We start from the raw sequence: 19,699 nt of genomic DNA, 5'->3' as shown, positions 1-19,699 counted from the left end.
TATTGGTCAACAATCAGCCTACAACTTAGCTAGCACCAGCAGCATAGCCATAAATAATTTAAATGCTTTATCAAACATTCATAGTTATGTACAAAGTGATGAACAATGCAGGCCTGGCATTTAGATAAATATAGTTCCTGATGGCTTGTTTTCTTTGGACAGCCAAAATTTCACAGCTTATCTTCCATGCACTTGCAATTTTGCCTGGATGAAAAGCATTTTAGACACCATGGGAATTCATCGCTATCACACAAAGAGCCACCATGACTTCCCAACAGGCATCAAGGGGTTGACGTGACCCCATGCAAATAGATAAACCCCAAATTAAGAGCTGCCAATTCAATCGGCAAAAAGTTCCAGGTCTTTGGCTTACAGGGGTTCATAAAGAACCTTCTCTTCAGATTCAATTAAAGTGTCTGCTCCTAGCCCGTGACTGTCATGTACTATCAATGCAAAAACAGACTGACCCAGGTTCGCTTGGATGATCCGCAAAACACAGTTATAAATCATTTATACCGTGGCACTGCCTGTGCAAAGCCCATTTGTGCAAGGTGCTGTAGCCAGCTGTATCCAAAGAGCATACAATTGTTTCATGGAACTTGGAATATTTAATTTGCTGAAGGACCTGAAAACTCAAAGAACCACATAGTTGTAAATGTATAAGGACAGCTTTTCCTAGCCCTACAGCTGACCTCTCTCCACAAATGCAAACGAAACTCTTCTGAGCTCCAGTAGACCAGGCTGCTCACACATGTAAAACCCACCCCTGTTAAAATTAAAATTAAAACCCACCACTGTTCCCTGCCTATACATATGATCTAGCATAGCACTCCCTTACAGCAGAAGGAAAGTAACAGGCAACACTGACTTGCAGGTACAAGAGTCAGACGACTGCCGCCTGCTATATGGACATCAACCAACACACCATCGTCTCTAATGGAGAAATAGCTTTTTGACCTCTACCATACCACTGACCATATCACCAGAATCAGCCAGAACTACTCTCTGGCAAAAAGAACAGGAGAAACCAGGTGACAAAGCTACCGAATAGAGCCAGCGAGGAATTAACCCAAGTGAGGAGTTAGCATCCAGCTCCAATTACAAATGGCAGGGCCTGAACAGATTGAGAGTGGGTCTCAGCAGATGCAACTTTCTCATGAAATCATGGGGCCTCTACATAACCAACCAATGTGTTTATCAGGAGAAGCAAACCATGGATCATCTCCTGAAATGCCCTGTAAGCCCGCAACGCACCCCACAAGATCTGGCAACATCAACACCAAAAGAAGTGGCCTGTGCAGAATATTGGGAGCAGACCATAAATGAAAGGTTGGACTGGAAACACGACAATGAAGACATTGTTAAAGTGTGTAACGATTATGCACTTTAACATAACCTGAAGCTACTTCCATTGCTACAACCTTTTGTGAGGATATAACATATTTAATGCTGTACAAGTGAACATGGTGTATAAGTCAACCCCATTTTTCTGATCCAAAACGTTAGGATTTTCATAGATCCAGTGTATAAACTGAGCTAACTTTCTGGATCAGAAATGTCAGCCCCTGTGTGCCCTCACTGCGGGCCTGGCACCCAGAGGGTGGACACATGCCACAACGCTGCTTACAGGGGATGGGGACAGGGCTGGCCTCAGTGCCTGGCTAAGCAGAATCTTGATGTTGTTGGCAAGGCCCAAAGGCCATGAGACCCTGTGAACCCCAGCCTGTGGGCCTTGCTGTCATCATGGAGATGCTGCTTGACGGGGCACCAAGCCCGGCCCTGTCCCCATCCACTTTGAGCAGTACTGAGCTTGGCACTTGGTTGGCGTGGCCCAGGCAGTGGCAGGGACGCTGTCGGTAAGTGAAGAAGGCTGGGTTGAGTCAGGGTAGAAATGTAAAGATAAATATTTTGGCTCCAAACCTTGACTTATACACCGTGGAATACGGTAAGTCCATGACCACAGTCCACTCTTTGGTGAGAGAGGCAGCGAGCTGCTGGGAAGGGATGGCCTCCACCTCTCTCCACTGGGGAGGAGGCTCTTCTCAGCCAGACTGGCTAACCTGCTCCACCGGGCTTTAAACTAAGCCCGCTGGAGGGCAGGGGGACTACCGTCACTGCTGGCCCACTGAGCAACCCTTGCAAAGCCAGAAGGCCAAGGCACTTAAGGGAGCCCACCCCTGCCCCAGCCCTGGTACAATCTGTGGGCAAGGCAAGAGCCCCCAAGGGGACACTTGCCTGCCTGTACACAAATGCCAGGAGCTTGGGGAATAAGCACGAGGCACTCGTCCTCCTGTTTAACACAAATAATTACGATGTTATAGGGATAACGAAGACCTGGTGGGACTGCACCCATGACTGGACCACAGGTATAGACGCCTACACCCTGTACAGGAGAGATCGAGTAGATAAAAGGGGCGGGGGTGTAGCTCTTTCTGTTAAGGAAAGCTACGCGTCCCTGCAAGCTGATGTTGGTGACCAGGGTGGACGACTGGAGACCCTCTGGGTTAAAATCAGTGGGGAACACAGCACAGAGGACACAATGGTGGGAGTCTACTACAGACCTCCCACCCAAAGTCAAGAACTTGACCAGGAGTTTGCCCAGGAACTGGCCGAGGCCGAATGCTCCCGGTGCATGGTTGTCATGGTAGACTTCAATTACCCAGACATCTCGTGGGAGGATCACTCAGCAAAATCCGAGCAGTCACAAAGCTTCCTATCATGCGTGGATGACCTGTAGCACTCAAGAAGTCTACAGGCCAACAAGAGGTAAAGCACCGCTCGACCTGGTACTGGCAACTGGGGATGACCTAATCGGCGACGTAGTGATCAATGGGAAGTTGGGTGACAGCGACCACGAGCTGATCACGTTCACCATCCACCACAAAGCTGGCAAGTCAGCCAGCAACACTGAAGTCCTTGACTTCAGGAAAGCCAACTTTGACAATCTTAGGAGGCTTGTCAGTGAGGCCCTAAGGGACCATGACCCCAGGGGGAAGGGAGTTCAGGAAGAGTGGTTGCTCCTCAAGGGAGCGATCCTCAATGCACAAGCTAAATCTATTCCATCTCAGAGGAAAGGCAGCAAGAGGGCACAGCAGCCCCCTTGGCTCTCCAGGGATCTAACAGACCTCCTGAGGCTAAAAAGAAAGGCCTACAAAGGACGGAGGATGGGATTCACCTCCAAGGAGGAATATTCTGCGAAATGGGGTGAGCCAGAGGAAAAGCAAGGGCAACATTGGACCCGTGCTGAACCAGATGGGACAACTGATAACTGACGCCCAGAAAAAAGCCAACCTATTAAATGGGTACTTTGCGTTGGTCTTTCATCAGTTCCATGGGACACCCATGCCCACTACGGGACAGGGAGGTCTGGGGAGATTCCCTGCCCTCCATCAATGCTGACCTCATGAAGGATGAAGGAACACCTTGAGAGGGTGGACACCTTCAAGTCAGCTGGCCCTGACAATCTACACCCCAGGGTACTCAAGGAGCTGGTGAGCATCATAGCCCAGCCTCTGGCACGGATCTTTTAGAACTCCTGGCACTCTGGTGAAGTGCCCGAAGATTGGAAGAAAGCCAATGTGGTGCCTATCTTCAAGAAAGGGAGGAAAGTGGATCCGGCAAACTATAGGTGCATCAGCCTGACCTCTATCCCGGGGAAGGTCTTAGAAAAGTTTATTAAAGAGGCCATCCTTAATGGACTGGCAAATGCCAACATCCAGAGGGATAGCTAGCATGGGTTTGTTGTGGGTAGGTCTTGCTTGACCAATCTCATTTCCTTTTATGACCAGATGACCTATCACCTGGACAAGGGAGAAGAGATTGATGTCATATATCTTGACTTCAAAAAAGCCTTCCATCTGGTATCCCATGATCACCTCTTGGCGAAACTGGCCAATTGTGGCCTTGGGTCCACCACGATCCGCTAGCTGGGGAATAAGCTCTGTGTTCAGACCCAGAGGCTGGCAATTGATGGAAGTCAATCGTCGTGATGCCCTGTGACCAGTGGGGTCCCTCAAGGCTCTGTTCTTGGACCTATATTGTTCAACATCTTCATTAATGATGTGGACACTGGAGTCAGAAGCGGACTGGCCAAGTTCGCCGATGACAACAAACTTTGGGGCAAAGCATCTATACATGAAGACAGGATGGTGATCCAGGCTAACCTGGACAGGCTCAACAAATGGGCGGATGATAACCTGATGGTGTTTAACACTGAACAATGCAAGGTTCTCCACCTTGGGAGGAAAAGTCTGCAGCATCCTTATAGGCTCGGCAGTGCTACACTGGCTAGCACTATGGAAGAAAGAGACTTGGGGGTCATCATTGACCACAAGATGATCATGAGCCTTCAGTGCTGTTTGGGAGTGAGGGGTACTGGCAACATAATGGGCAGGGGCAGGGCACTGGCATGTCACCCCCCGCCCCCCGGCTGATCGACGTCCTTTTTTGGACCTGGAAATATGGTAACCCTAAGTGTACTTGCTCCTGTAAACTTACAGGAACAAGGCCTAGTATATCAAGATCAATGCTTTTATGTTAATATAACACTACCCCATACTAGACAACTGTATGGAGTTAGCTGCAAAAGTTTCTCATACCCATTTTGTTAAATAGTTTTAACACTGCAGGGAGACAAGGCTTTCTCGTTCCTTTCTCAATCAGTGAAGTACTTTGCCTTAAAGGATCAAATGACTGGGGATAAAATCAGGAAAAAAAAATCTGTCCCTCTCAATCACATCATCCAGCCTATCATCTCTGACTGAATATGGCCCCTCACATACCAAGGCTCAAAATGTCCTGAAAAGTAATAGAATCAAAAGTTCTCCCCAGTTGTCTGAGAGAGAACCCTAAAATGTCTCATGCCCATGGGAACATTGGAAATGCCCCATGCTTCTGCACAGGTGAGCCCAGAAAAAAGTAGACATGCAGGTATGACTTGGCTCACACTTAGGCTTACCTGAGGGCTCAAGTCCACATGCCAATCACTGGGGAATAACTATGTTGTGTAGATATACCCTGACTGATGCTTGGTTGGGCAAGGGCTGTTGCAATTGGCTGCTTTTCCAAGAAAGTAAATACATTAAAATGGCCCCTTGCCCATCTTCCCTGCCCTTCCCCTCCGGCCCAGAAAGCAGCATTAGAGGGCCAGCCTTCCACCTGCTACTTACCTAATAAAATTAGCAACCTGCATCTGGGAGAGAAGGGAGAAGAAAAGCACACCAGGAAATCAAACCTCTGAGCATTTTCACTGCAGCACCTGCTGTGGGACAGAGCAGGCCTCAGTTGTGCTGTGAACCACTCAAGCCTTAATTAAGTTATCAGACCTACACAAGCACTACACAATTTGTTTCATGGACAACACTAGCTTTGTGGCAACCCCAAAACCAAGCTCACTGGAAACCTAACAGAGGATACTTTGGGTTTCCCAGGGCCTCCCCACACCTCCCCAACTGTGCTGCTGTGACCAAAAGATGTGAAGTAGACTAAGGGCATATGCTTGCTTACAGCATGCTCTTCCTGAAAACTCCCCCATCTTAATGTGCCTCACTGGGACCCCACAGGACTCCGGCACCAGCATCTTTGGGGCTAAGGGTCCTTAACCTTCTTCAGAGCAGCTCCAGACAACATGACCACAGACAGAGCCTTTCCAAAACTTCTGGACTTTCTTCCCCCATTCAGCTCCTTCCAGAGGGAAGGGACACCAATGTTCCCTGCTTCAATAATTCTGCTGAGCAGAGAGGCCCTTGCTATCATCCTGCTATCAAACAAGCTTTCTTCAGGTCTCTCCCTCCATCTACCACTGTTTTCTTCTCACCCTTCCTCAAAAAGCCTCAGGTATGTTGCAGCGGAGGCAGACTTCAGGTCGAGTGCTGCAGTTGCACCAACTCAACGGAGACCCCTTCCCTCCCCAAGCTGCTTTCTCCCAGCTGTGAAATGGAGCTACTCTTTACCTGCTGCTCCAGGCTACCTTGGAGGATACCAATTTCACAGTTTATGCCACTCCCCCAGCAGCCTGCTCCTGTTCCCCTGTGATTAATGGATCACTGGGAGAAGCAAGCAAACATGACCCTGCTGTATTAACAGCCCACAGGATCCCTAAGAGCCCCCCTCTAATAGCATGCCTCATTTATATTCAGAGGCTTCTCCTCCTGCTTGGCTTGTTTAAAATTAAAAAATAAATAAATAAAAAAGAGGAAAAAGGGAAAGAAAAATCTCATTCTACCCAATCCCACATATTGTTTGTTGAACTCAGACTCCTCTCCAAGCTGCACCCCATGTCCCCATGGCAACCCAAACTGGCAACTGATGCAATCAGCTTCACAAAATGGGGTGATCAAAGCAAACCCCAAACCCCAGTGCAGGAGCTGTCCATTCAGAGCCTAAAAGGCAATTAATGCATTAATTAGGACTGTTTATGTCTCCAGAAAGCAAAGACTTTCCCCAGCATGTGTTAAAAAAAATGACAGCATTAAGTCACAGCAGGCATCACTACAAAATTACAGGACCTGACGGCATATACATAATAACCCCAGCAATTAAAGCCCCCAATTCAACAACGCATTCCTATTCAGTAAAGCACTTTACCACACGCTTAATTCCCATTGATCTGAGTTAAGGACATGCTTAAGTGTTTTGTTAACTAGAGATGGAGTTAAGCACATGCTTAAATGCTTTGCCAAATTGGGGTCTATTTCTTAAAGTGCAGAGTTTTGCTTTTCCTTTTTTTTTTTAATTTAAATCTGCAATGGGACCTTTCAACCAGGAATCAATATGCTACTTGGAATATTCTAAACAGCATCCAAGTGGACACTCTCACTCTATTTTTAATAGGCACTTGTAAAACATGAGGAGCTTGCGGAGATCAGACGCAAGGCAGGCACAATCAAATAAAACCGAGGCCTATTAAGGGGAGCCTCCAGATATCACATTGAGGCTGTGCTTCAGCTTAACCTCATATTGAAGAAAAATTTGAACGAGCATTTTTTTTCCCCTAAAGGTTCCCAAAGCCTTTGATTAATATGTTGGCTCCCCATTTCACTTCACCTTCTCGCACTCAGCAGCAAGTCTCAGCTGGAACCTGGGTGCACTCAAAGTCTATTCTTACTCCACATTTTTGCCAAACTCTTTCTCATGTAGAGGCTTTCTTTACTGCCGGGAATATGCCACATTAGACGGCAGAAAGTTTGGCCCCCTCTGCATGTCACCCCCAGTTACTTGGCTGTTTTGCCCAATGCTTGTTGTCTTGCTCATACCTACTTAAAGTGTTGCTGCACAGCTCATTCCCCTAACCCATCACTTGGACCAAATCGCCCTTCTCTTTGCATCCCTCCACTGCCTCCTACCTTTTTCACATCACGTGAAAGTTCCTTATCTTTGCTTCCAAGGCCCTTCCTGACTTATGCCTACTTACCTCTACCTATTACCTTCCATTCATTATCAAAAGGCGGACACCTGCCTCCAACCAATGCACAAGGCTTGCCATTTCCCACTTTTCAAGTAAACACCTTGATGCTTTCTCCTTTGTGGTCCCTCATGTTTGGGAGAAGTGTCCTGTAAATGCCTGCATTATCCCCCTTTATATCCCACCTTAGCACCCCATTTTGCTGTGATGCCTACAGAAACCTGAAAGCAGAGAAGCTGATGGCATGTTGAGACTCGCTGATTAGCACACCGGCTCATACGGTTTCATTGCTCCCCGTATCCCTGTCTGTATCCATCTGCTGTCTCTTGCCTTATACTTCAATGACAAGCTCTTGTATAGAGGAACTGTGTTCCTTCTTCTGTGTCTCTATAGACCTAGCTCAATGGGGTTTAGGTACCACAACAGCAGAAGTAAGAATTAATAAGCGTGTCCTATTTTAATTCCTTTGTGCACTTCCATACAGAGGAAGGGTCAAGCTTGTCCCTGTATCTATAGATAGGAACCTGAAACACAGATTTCATCTTATCCCCCCCCATACCTCACCACCAGAAGAAACCCCCACACACGCCTCATTGCTGAGGGAAAGAAAAAAGTCTTAAACCAGGGCTGCTTCACTGCCGGTGCAGAAGAGGAACGAGAGAATAGAAGTTACCGTGAGAATCTTGACATGTCTCGGTTTTTCTGTTCCACTTGGTTTAAACATTTTTCTCCCTATGCCTATTACAACGGCACAATGAACACGGGTGGCATTATATTCCAGGGTTTCTTCAATAAACCAGCAAGTGACAACAGACTTTTGGCAGAGGGAAATAAAAATGAAACTTTTGAAATGAATTAAACCAAAAAATGTTTCTGTGCTGAAAGCCCTTCCCCCAAGTCTAAGTAAGAGGGCATTCGGCCCAGAAATCTGAAGATAACTCTATTTTCAATTTTGTTTTGCAGGTCACCTTTAAATTCACTTAAACTTGCTTCATTTCCTCCAGCCCCTTGTAACTGATGCCGCTTGTCGGTAACATCCCCGGGCCTAATAGTGCTTCCAGAGATGGGCTGAACTCAAATTCTTTGCCACAGAGGACTTGCTCCACAGGAAAAAGCAGAAATATTCATTGGTTACCACCTGAATGAGCAAGGTAATACTGACAAAGAAACACAATGCTCCTGCTCCTGTAAGACAGGATGTTATTGGTAAAGACAAGAGATAAAAGTATTAAAAGATACCAGCAACTAAATTAGGGATTCCCAGCGGGTTGCAGCTTTAGGCATCAGCTCTGAAAGGGTAAGAAAAGCTGGAAATCATAAGCAGAAATCATCAGCAATGCTGCTTCTCAGCTGCTTGGAGAGATGAGTTACAATTCAGGATGGAGATTGGTCACAGAGTTACAGAGAGAGATAGGAAAGATGTCAAAGAAAGATTTGAACAAAATCTCAGGTTGAAGGGAATAAAACTATCTGCTGCTCCAAATGCACCATAACCTAATCTCACCAGACACCTGAAGGGAGCACAGAACCCACAGAAGCACAGTCCGCAAAGCCACAAATCAATGCCATGCCTCTCAAACCTACAATGTAAAAAAGAGTGGAGGTCATCCAAGCCTGTTCTCCTCCTAAGTGAGGAAGATGGCGACTCAGTCCTTCCAATGCAGACTCTGAAGAGCCCCATGCCCTGTCCCACCATCCCCAGCCCATCAGGAAAAGGTGCCTGGCTAAAAGGTTAGTCAGCACTTCCAAAATACCCTTCCTTAAAAACAAAACAAAACAAAACTAAAAAAATCCTTGCTTATTGTTCACATTTTCCTCCCATAAAACCATATGCACTGGATTTTCTTCTGTCTAAATCATCTAGTCTCTGTGCAATGTCACCGGGTCAGTTCTTTTCCTGCTACAATTCTAATTTAGTGTACTTTAGGTTTTCTGCAGGGTTTTTTTTTTAATCAAAAATGATTTTGCTTAACAGCAATAATGTTAATGAAACTGGTACAGTGTATCCAGATTACAGTCTGCTGCTTGGGAAAAATAAACATCTCATCTTTGCCCTGCTGTTTATCTATCCCTGGCAGAGCCTGGTATCAGGTCAGAACCTGTAATTTCATTAACTTTATCACTCAAATGTACTTGTTGCTCTATGTCATTATTCAGTGCATCGCTCCAGTGTTTGTCTGAACTGGGCTTCGACTGCAGCTGCTCAGGTAATACAGGGGGAGCTTTTTTTTTCTCTGCTTGCTGTCAAGGTGCTGTCTATCGGGGCATCTTTGGTCTATCGTGTTGCATTCACCTATCGTTTAGGGGAATGGGCATTTCTGAATAATATGCAAAGCCTGGCAGAGGATTCTCCATTGGCCTGAATGTTGTATGCAACCAGAGTCCTCCATGAAAGGGGCCTGCATGCCTCCCCTGCCTAATCAAATAACTGCAAAGCTCCACACAGGGAGAAAAATGCTACTGCTCACGGGAAGCACAATCGATCCGAACAGCTTGCAGCTGTACCATGTGGCGCGCAGTTTCCTAACAACGGGAAAGCTGCCACCAGCTTGCAGCCCCAAGGCCCGACTGGATCGAAGGCAGCACCCATGGGTCAGAGTTCATCAGCGCTCAGCATTCATCAAAGCCCTTATCCCCAAATCAATCACTCTTGCACTGCACGTTGCTCTCATTGAGTGCCAGCGTGTGTGTGAGAAAGCAGCAGGAACAGCACGTAGGGGCAGAACAGGAACACCTGAGCTCCCCCCACAATTTGCTATCTCCAGCAATTAATGTGAGGGACTGACACTTGAAAGAGGCTTTTGTGACAGCCTCCATGTCACTGTTTGTAGCCTATTGGCAAGTCCCCGCAGATACCTTATTAGTGCTGCATTGCAAGAACTCCAAGTAGCATCTCCCTCTCCACTTGAGATCTGGAACGGCATCACACCCAGACAAAGCGTGACAGATTGCTTGCTACAAGGTAGCTTCAGGGAGCAGGGTGAGCGCAGCGGTGAAGAGGAAGAACAGGGAACCAGCAATACTAATGCACAAAGACTTTCCTTGGTCATCCAAATGCCAGTCATTTCAGTGGAGGGCAGCAATATCTTCCCTATGCCACAGCATGTATCAAATAGTAAATTCAAGAATCTGACGATATGGGGAGAGTAAAAAGTTCTACTGAACATGTTCAGCACGGCCAGAATAGCAAAACAGTAGATAAAATTAGATATGAAAATATCCCTCTAAAGACTCGGGCTATGGTATGTCGAGTGCTTGCCACTACCCTGGCAGTTAATGAAGTAAATAGAGTAAAATAAATTGATCTGATATTGGGCCAAATCATTATGACTGGGACTATCAAGAGCACCACTGCATCAATGGGCATCTGAGGAGATCCAGAAAGGCAGAACTGGGCAGCTCCGGAGATCGTCTGACAGCTGAGAACCGAGGCATTTGATTCCAAAGCGCCAGATGGGCAGGTAGCCATGCCATCAATAAGACCAAATGGAAATGATATCAGTAGTTTCACACACCCCTGAATATCTTCTCTCGTTCTTCATCAGCACCCTCGACTTTGGCAGACTTATTTTCATGCTAACTAGATTCACAGTTATTTCCATTTAAAACGTGTGAAAATCTACATAACTTCTCGGTCTGTCCTTCCCCCAACTCTGCTATTACAGTTTAAGGCCACTGCGCTGGGTAAAACATGGAGGAGGGTAATTTAAAACAAAAGTTTATTACCTTAACTGAACCAGCGGTAAGATCTGTTTACATAACCCAAGGCGGCTAGAAGTCTACCAGCATCTCTAGCAACGAGAACAGGCTATTAGAAGTCATACATTGGGGAAATTCTCCAGTCAATGTAAAAGGTACTTTATCACCGACTCCTGAAACCTTAGTAGAGTTTAATATTCTGCCTTATATCTTGTTTACTATTATGTTCTGAAGAGTATTGAAAATTCAGTTATTTCTGTCTTAACCAACTCATACAATCCTAAATAATTCATAAAAAAGCAAAACAAAGAAAAGAATGCTACAGAATAAAATAAAACACAATAAAATAAAATAAAATAAATTCAGGCATGCAAAGGACACTCAGTGCAAAAGATTCGGGAATCATTATGTGAGCACTGCAAGTCCAATATCAACCATGCGCACCCAACTACAGGTGCTTAAGAGCTGCCTTGATGGTACCTAAGTGCTAATCTATGAGCACTGGGGCATCTACAGACTCATTTGAACACCATAGTAATAATAATGCTTTGCAATCAAAGTGTTTTTTATGCTGGATTATTTAAGCCTCAATTGCTCCTTGGACACTGTGGCACAGAGTTGAGAAGTCTGATTTGCAGAGAACACCCAAGGCTCTCCCTGCCTACTCTGAATTCCTAAATTACAGCCCCCTGCATTAGCAACTAGACAACACAAAGTGCTTAGGTGATCTAAGACAGTAACTGAACTCCTAATGTATTAAAAGTAACCCCATGCTTTACTGGATTCCTTGGTAGACTGAAAATCTATCCACGCCCTAATATTTTGGAAAAGAAAAAGGTGACCTCTTCATTTGAGAAACAAACCTGTGCAGCATTATTATCTACTCCTACCCTAGCTATCTCTGTAGTCACTTAGCAATTACAAATAATGTATTTTGGCTTTTGTTTATTTGAATGCATTTTGCAGTGTGTTGCAGGTTAACAGTATTAAATGTTTTCTAATGACATTTCAATAAACGAAGGTGGGTGTTACAGTTTTGGAGAGACAGACTTTAAAAATGCAGGCAATCAAATGTGCATTAGCCTAAGCACTCAGGGGAAAGCACTTTCCTTTCTGTACAGGAGAAACAAATCCCACCAATTGTGCAATTTTGCAAGGTCCGCCTTCAAACAGGTAACGCCTCCAGAAAGCACAGAGCCAGCAGGAGAAGGGTAGGGGCAGGGTAGCTGGCTTTGAATGTGGCTCTTCCAAGCTTCATTTCTCTCACCACAGGAGCAGAACTGCGTGATCTGGCAGCGTGAGCTTTATTTTAGATTAAGAAAGCAATTAAATAAAGAAGAGCCAGTCTATTCTCCTCTATATTGGTTTTTATATTGCCCTCATGACTGGAGTGCCTTCCAACAGTGCATTAAGAGATGTCACTAATCTCTGTCATGTGTCTGTCTCTCTTGTCCTCTTCCTCAGGAGAAGTCATAGACCTTAACAGCAGATACCCTGCTGTTCCCGTCTCTTCGGCCTCTGGATACCCTCAATAGCTAGCAACAGCTGCATAAAAGCTCTTCTTCTAAATGTACAGAAGGCAGAAAGGCTGCACCCAATCCCTCACACTCAGATACACCCACATCAAGCCATGCACTGGGACTGCAATGTCCCAATCTATACCTATATGTCATATAAAAGGAGCCATCACAAAGAGCTTTAACAAAGATTGTAATGCTCCAGACTCTCCATTTTGGCCCCTGGTTCACCAGGGGACATCATGTCACAACTGGATCTGTCATCCACAAAGCCAGCAGGAGATTGGTCCAACTTACAGCTCCTGAGGGGCAGCTTGACTTTGCCTGACTCTGGCCTCCTACACCACAGCTATTTTCCTCTGGGATGCAGAACATTTGTCCCCAACTTGCTTGTGCAGCAGACAGAGCTCCCTTGGCAACTGGCCAGTCAATCCATGGATGACACCATGCAAAGCCTCTGACAAGCATGAACCTCAGCACCTTCAGAAAGAGATGTACAATTCACTGCAGCCTTGCCTGCCCAGAACAGCATCAACGCTGTGCGTGCAAAAAAATAAAACAGGAAAGTGCACAATTTAGCATATCCCTGGCAGAGGAAGGAGTGAGGTGCTGACCTGAGACTCTACATGCCTTACTCTGCAACAAGTCATTGTGTGAGGTTGGACAAGTTATTTAGCATCTAATTCCCATCTTTAGAATGAGGATAGTAGCACTGACCTGCCTAGGATTAACATACCCAAGACTATGATCTGATCCAACGTTAGATAAATAGGGGCCATAACGAAACTATAGAGCTATAGAGTGGTAACAATTCCGGGAGACAGATTACCATAGGATTTGGGTTGGGTTTCGTTGGGGTTTTTTTGGAGGGGGAGTTTGGGGGGCAGATTGTTTATTTAAAAAACAAATGCTAGGTTGAAATCCATAGCATGGCTAAAATAAAACAAGCCACAGAAAGGATCTCATTTTCTCAAGTGTGCCAGTGCCCCTCTGGCTGCATCTGTATTCAGTTCCACAACACACTTCTGAAATGCTGTGTCTAACCTCATGTAGGGTTTTTTTGTATTTATTACATTTAGCGTCTCTTAAGCTGGCCCTGTGGCTTTGGCTGTGGGTGGCGACAGGGTTGTCTCAGCAGCCAAGCAAACAATAAGCCCAACCTATTTCGCTGCTACTAGAACATGCAGCCTGGTGGAACAAACCCACCTGGTATTATCAGGGCACAACAGGGTCACTGAGCCACACTGGACTGCGGGATGTATCTGATAATCCCTTTGTTAGACGGGTGTAACACCTTTGGTATAGGAAGAATAAAATTTGGCCTAATTAAAGCCTCTGTGCTGACACCCAACCGAGGTGGGAAAGTCGCACATCTTGTGGTGCTATTGTTTCTGTCTATCAGGATGCAGAACTCAACAGCTGTCTCTGCACTGCCAGACAAGTGTAGCTGTGTGCCACCAGTGGCACAGCTCCAGCAGTATTATCACCAGCATTATAAAATAAAATAAATAAATTATTATTTATAATGCAGAAGTGCCTATGGCCCACCTTCCTAGACCAGGGCAGCATTGTGCTGGGTACTGTACAAACACAAAGCAAAAAAATTACCTCTGCCATGTGGCTGGTAACCCATGGCATAAAAGGAAAGACAAGATCTCCATCTGCATTACAGCTTCCGCCAGAACCACCATGTTACACAAATAGAGTTGCAGCTACTAAGCTCTCCAATACAGTAAAACTGTCTGTCTGTTAGATCTTTCTGTGAAGGCTCTTAAGCTCATTTGGAATAGAAGGCTTCAGACCATCTATTTTTATAGAAACTGATGCAAGAGAAAATATAGTAAAATCCATAAAAAGCCGCAACTCTGCAGGCCACCTACACATTCTGGTGCCTTGCTCTACTTGCAAATCACATGACTACTAAACAGAATCGGTAAGCATGTGGAATTAAAGAATCTGGTTACCTGAGAGCAAAGAGCTACAGCTTTATTCCTGGCACCCACACACGCGTCATCTCTACCCTAGAGAAAGATAGAGGACTGTGCCTCAGTTTCCCCATCTCTTTCTGAAATGGGCCCTATCATTACTTACCTCCCTGAAGACCAGGGGTAGGCAACCCCTGGCATGTGTGCCGGAGCATGACACGCAATAGCGTTTTACTGGGCATCATGCCTTGGGGAAGGGGCTGGGGCTGCACTGCCACAACAAGGGTAGGGGCCCTTGCAGCTCCCCTGCCATCTGCCCCTGGCACATCAACATCTTAGAAGTTGTGGCTGTGGGTGTTTTTAGCACTTGGCCCAAAAACATTGCTGACCCCTGTTGTAGAAGATAGGTTAGGGAGGGCATTGCTTGCAAAGTAATCTAAAGCTGAAAAGCTCCAGCTAAAAGGTTAAGCTGTGTTAGTCAACAGCCTGCCCTTCTAAGGGGCACCCTGCAACCACTATGAAGAAAGTAAGCATCAGGATAAATGACAGAGGCTGGACTTGAGCTAAATGACAGCAAGCCTGACACTGAGGACTGGGTCGCTACAGAGGAGATATGCTACACAGAGCACAGAGGTGCTGGCACGAACCACAGCAGCAGCAGAATCAGAGGCTCAGGAAGCGAGTTCCCCCTTCGAAGCAGAGATCAGTTAGAGGCCCAAGGCAGAGCCAAGCATGAGCAAGCAGCCAGGCAAGCAGTGGCTCAGTTCTCTCTCTTTCCATAAAGCATTGCAAGCTCAGTGCCCTGCAGTGTAGGTGAGTGAGAGAAAGGAGAGCAAGGCCATACAGGCAGTGGCTGCCATCCAGCACCACTGCAAACCAGCTGCCTCCTTGCTCATCCATCACCTCTTAATGACCCCCCCAGTGTATTCGAGGAGAAGCCGTACAACCCACTAACGTTTGCAGGAAGGGAGGAGGGGCTAAGTAAGAAGGCAAAACACAAACCTTTCTTCTCGTATTCAGGCCTCTCCTCCCCGCCCCTGCCTAGGCTCTCCAGAGTCCGGGTCACTTGGCTGCCAAACTCATCCTCCCGGGTGCTGGACTCTGCCCGCCGAGGGTTCTCGTCCTCGTCCTCGTCCTCGTAGTCATCCAGAATAGGGGTCTCGCGGATGGGCATGCCGATGACAGAGTTGTGGGCTTGCAGGCGGGAGTTGCGGAAGCTCTCCCGGGCCTGTGGCCCCAGCAGCACTGAAGGGATGTAGTGGATCTCGTGGGTGGCCTCGGTGCTTGCGCTCTTCTGGGGGATCCGGCGACGCTTGTGCCAGCGCCTCTGGGCGTACAGCGCTACTGTGAACACCAGCAGGAGCAAGAGCAGAGCAATCAGGCCGCCCTAAAGCAAAACGAAATAACAGGAATTAATGGGGGCTCTGAACCTACATCACTGCCCTGTCCCAATCCACAGAGGACAATGACAGCTGCGTGCAGCAGACCCATCCTCCCACCCCGTTTCTGGAGCACCCTTTCAGGCCAAGAAGCATACAGCACTTTGCACACTGCATGCTGTTGGGGAAATGCTTCCCTACGCCTGAAAAGCAGCCACCTCTGGGGTGAAGACAGGAGCCAGGAATCTAAAGTGCACAGGGCACAGAGAGGGGATGTTCAGCCAAGGACAAGTGATAACTCTATAGTCTAAAAGGGGTGAAAGAAGTTTGAGGTCCCAGCAGGACAGCAGATTGTCAAAAGATTTAATCTAAAAGACTGTCTGTCACACTTCAAAGTGCAACACACACCACTAAGCTGCCATGGGACAGAGGCCACATTACTACAACCCCGGCCATCTACTCTAGCCATTTGGATGCCATTGTCACAAGTGCTCCTACTCAATCCAAGACACAACAGAACAATAATCTAGGAGTACAGCAAGACAGAGCGGTGGCAAAATGCCAAACCTAGAGCAAGCCCCCAAATCAGATGAACGACCACTGCTCTATAGCACGCTGCCTAGTGGGGTTGCACTGGGGAGATCACCTCAGCTATTTCTCTGGTTCCAATCACTTCATGAGCCAAATCCTTCACATTCCTTCACATATTTAACCCCATGCCATCTTATCAGGCAGGGCCGTACCAGCCACTCCACTGAGAAACTGAAACACACAGGCAAGGGGAAGTCTCTCTACCCTGCAAAAAAAACAAGTTGACTTTTCAGCTCTTAACTAAAACAGCAAGGAAGGCACAGAAGCCTGAGTTTTAACTTAGTTAGCAGCTCAAGTTCAAGGTGATAGAGTAAAGCTGGGGTTGAACTGTGGTATCTACCCAGGGGTAAAAACCCTTGTCTTCACCACTATTTTAAGGCAAGGGTGTTAACCCAATGCAAGAACACATTATCTTTTTGCAGCATAAACATGTCCACGGTGACTTGCTCAGGGCACCCAAGGGGTATGAACACACCATGACCATGACGCATGCCATATTTGATCCTCAGGTGCTAAGGCCCCAAATGGAGATAGCATAGCCACCTGACAGAAGTACTAAGCTCCTGCTGATAAGCAAGGCCAACACAGTAAGCTTACTGTTGCAGGTCACCCACCGCTAAGGTGCATGGAGCAGGCATGCGTTGCTTCCCTGCGCCACTCCCCAGAGTGGCCAGGTGGCATCCATATGTCCTTACACCAGCCCAGAAAGTCTGTAGTAGAGCAGGGAATTGAACTCAGCTCATGACGTGGCATGCTAACCACTGAGGTACCTGACCACCATGTCATCCTTCCTACAGCTGGTCCCCACACTACACAGAGACCCTCATGCACAGTTTGCGGGCCTCATTTTTCTCTCTCCAAGCCAACAATGAGCTATCCACTGCATTACTGTTTTTAAGGGTGCTGACAGATTGGGGGGGGGAGGGGGGGGGCGAACAGGACTTTACTGGTAGAGGAATCGCATCAGTTTGAGCGGGCTCCCCAGTGTCTGTATAGCTCATGCACTTTAGCAAGGCTTTTTTGGCACTTTTATCTAATAGCTGATTCAATCAGCTATTAGATAAAAGCGCCAAAAAGCCCCACTAAAGCATGTTAGCTATACTGATGCTGGGCAAGCCAGGTCAAACTGGCAAGATTCCTCTCTGGGCATACGCTACACTCAGCCCAGGGGCACGCCAAGCTGAAAATAAGTAAAGAGCTCAGGGTTTTTTTCTACATCTATAAGCATCCCATATGCTTTTTTCTTCTTGTTGTCACCACCGTGTCTGAGCACCTTGCAAACATCAGATCACTGCTTACAATGCTGCCTGAGAGACAGGACAGCAATGCTCCTTCTTGCAGATGGGAAACTGAGGTACTGATAAATAAAAGGTCACACAGGACAGGTACATCAGAGTTAGGAGGTGAACCCAGCTCTCCTGCTTCCCATTTCAGTATCTTAGCCATAAAGCAACTTCTTCAAAACTAGGTCACGTGTAACCCACTGCTAGCACATGCTATCTATGCCACTGCTTTTAGGAGCAGTGGGATAAATTAGAGTAGCTTGCTCTCTACGCAGGCCATCGCTTGCAACCCAGCCACTGTCAGTCCTCACAGCCACTGTCAGTCCTCACAGCTGCCAATGTGTTGCAACCCCAAATGCTGCTTGCCCCACCACTGAACTGCCACTGATATCCCCCATTACCAAACTGCTGCCAACATCTTGGCTTCATGGGCCAGGTGGTATTGCCAGGCAGGCCAGATGCGGCCTGCAAGTCACAGGTTGCCAACCCCTGGTCTATGTGAAAAAAAATAAAGGTCTTCCTGGTGTAGTTACATCCCTAGCATTAGTCTTTAAGTTCAGTCATGCGGAAAAGGCAGGACCAAAGAAAACCTACACTACCACTCCCCATGACACACTTATTCTAGACGTAAATACCGGCATTCTCTCTCAAGCCGAGAGGAGACGTGTGCTTGGCATTTTGAAGCCGCTCTGAATCTCTCCGCAGTTCATAGACAATTTCATACTGTGGCGGACAAGTAAGCCAGGGTATGTAAATCTGGAGTGGCGTGAACAATCGAGGCTTTGCAGCGTGACGTGTAACTGCCAGAGGTAGGGGGGACCGTTCTTTCAGAAGAAGTATGCCCAAATCCAAGAACTTTAAATAGTGCGGAAAAGACTAACACATTTCATCTGCATTCCATGCAAAAGCACTGCACGTGCATGGAGAGGATCTGAGACTCAAGAAGGATAATCTATAAAAAGCTAGTGTCTAAAAACACGATTCACGAGAGGAGTTCGCCTGGGAGGCAGCCAGTCAGCCAATGGCAGCTGGATGGATTCAGCTGAGCTGCTCGCTGCACTTGCAGAGTGCAATCTTTGCATGCGTTGTGAGCAGGTTCCATCATAATTCAGTCACGCTCAACTTAGAAAGGCACCAAGGAATACGCGCCAGAGCACAGGAAGCAGATGGCAAGATACTGTGTATAGCCACAAGCCCCGCACACTCACGCGTGGCAGATCTTTGGGGGGCATGGACACCCCTTACACACTCGCTTGCAGTGTGGAGGTGTCACTCCCACACCCACAATTTCATGTTCTTATATGCATAGTGTAAATGTCTTGTAGGTGGGGAACTGTCCCTTCAAGAGGTACTTGTAAAGCCAGTCAGAACCACCCATACTGCGGCTCAGAGGTTCACATTATACAACCCCGATCACAACTCAAAACATTAAATAAAGCAGTCCCGAGTCAGACACCTTGACTTTGAGTAACTGTAGAGCACCACACTTCACTCAGTAACCCACGTGGAGGACTTCTGGAAAATACCCAAAGAGCTCATACATGTGCATGTGTATGGTGGATGGCTCTTGCACTGTTCATCATATCCAACAAGTTGTTTGAGCCCTGCAGGAGAAAGGTCCATTCACAGCTCGGGAGATTTGCACCTCCACAAGTTGCACCTGATTTCTGGAGCCCCAGATGACAATTCTATTTGTCCCTGAGCTGATAAGAGAAATAGGCCAGGGTCCCTTTTAGGACAGAGACTGAGATTACTGAGCTCCTGTTCAAAGCCATGGGATGTAGAAACGTGACAGGAAGTGTTGGTTTGGCTGGAAAGGGTGTGAAACAGCTGTCATTGGCTCCTCAAGTGTTGGAGGCTCTACCCACATGAAGGGGGTCTAGCACACATAGATCTTGCCATG

The 19,699-nt window shown here is 46.9% G+C and overlaps 1 protein-coding gene across 1 annotated transcript in view; it reads right to left on the bottom strand.

Annotated features, from left to right (window-relative positions):
• The window catches only part of ASTN2 (astrotactin 2), a 594,006-nt gene that overhangs the window by 419,244 nt on the left and 155,063 nt on the right, over positions 1 to 19,699 (bottom strand). The window contains 1 exon segment of the mRNA XM_006026274.3: positions 15,546 to 15,930. Coding sequence (XP_006026336.1) covers positions 15,546 to 15,930 — 385 coding nt within the window.

This window comes from Alligator sinensis, unplaced genomic scaffold (genome assembly GCF_000455745.1).
Source record: "Alligator sinensis unplaced genomic scaffold, ASM45574v1 scaffold519_1, whole genome shotgun sequence".
Classification (NCBI taxonomy): Eukaryota; Metazoa; Chordata; order Crocodylia; family Alligatoridae; genus Alligator; species Alligator sinensis.
This window is presented reverse-complemented; position numbering and strand designations above follow the sequence as displayed.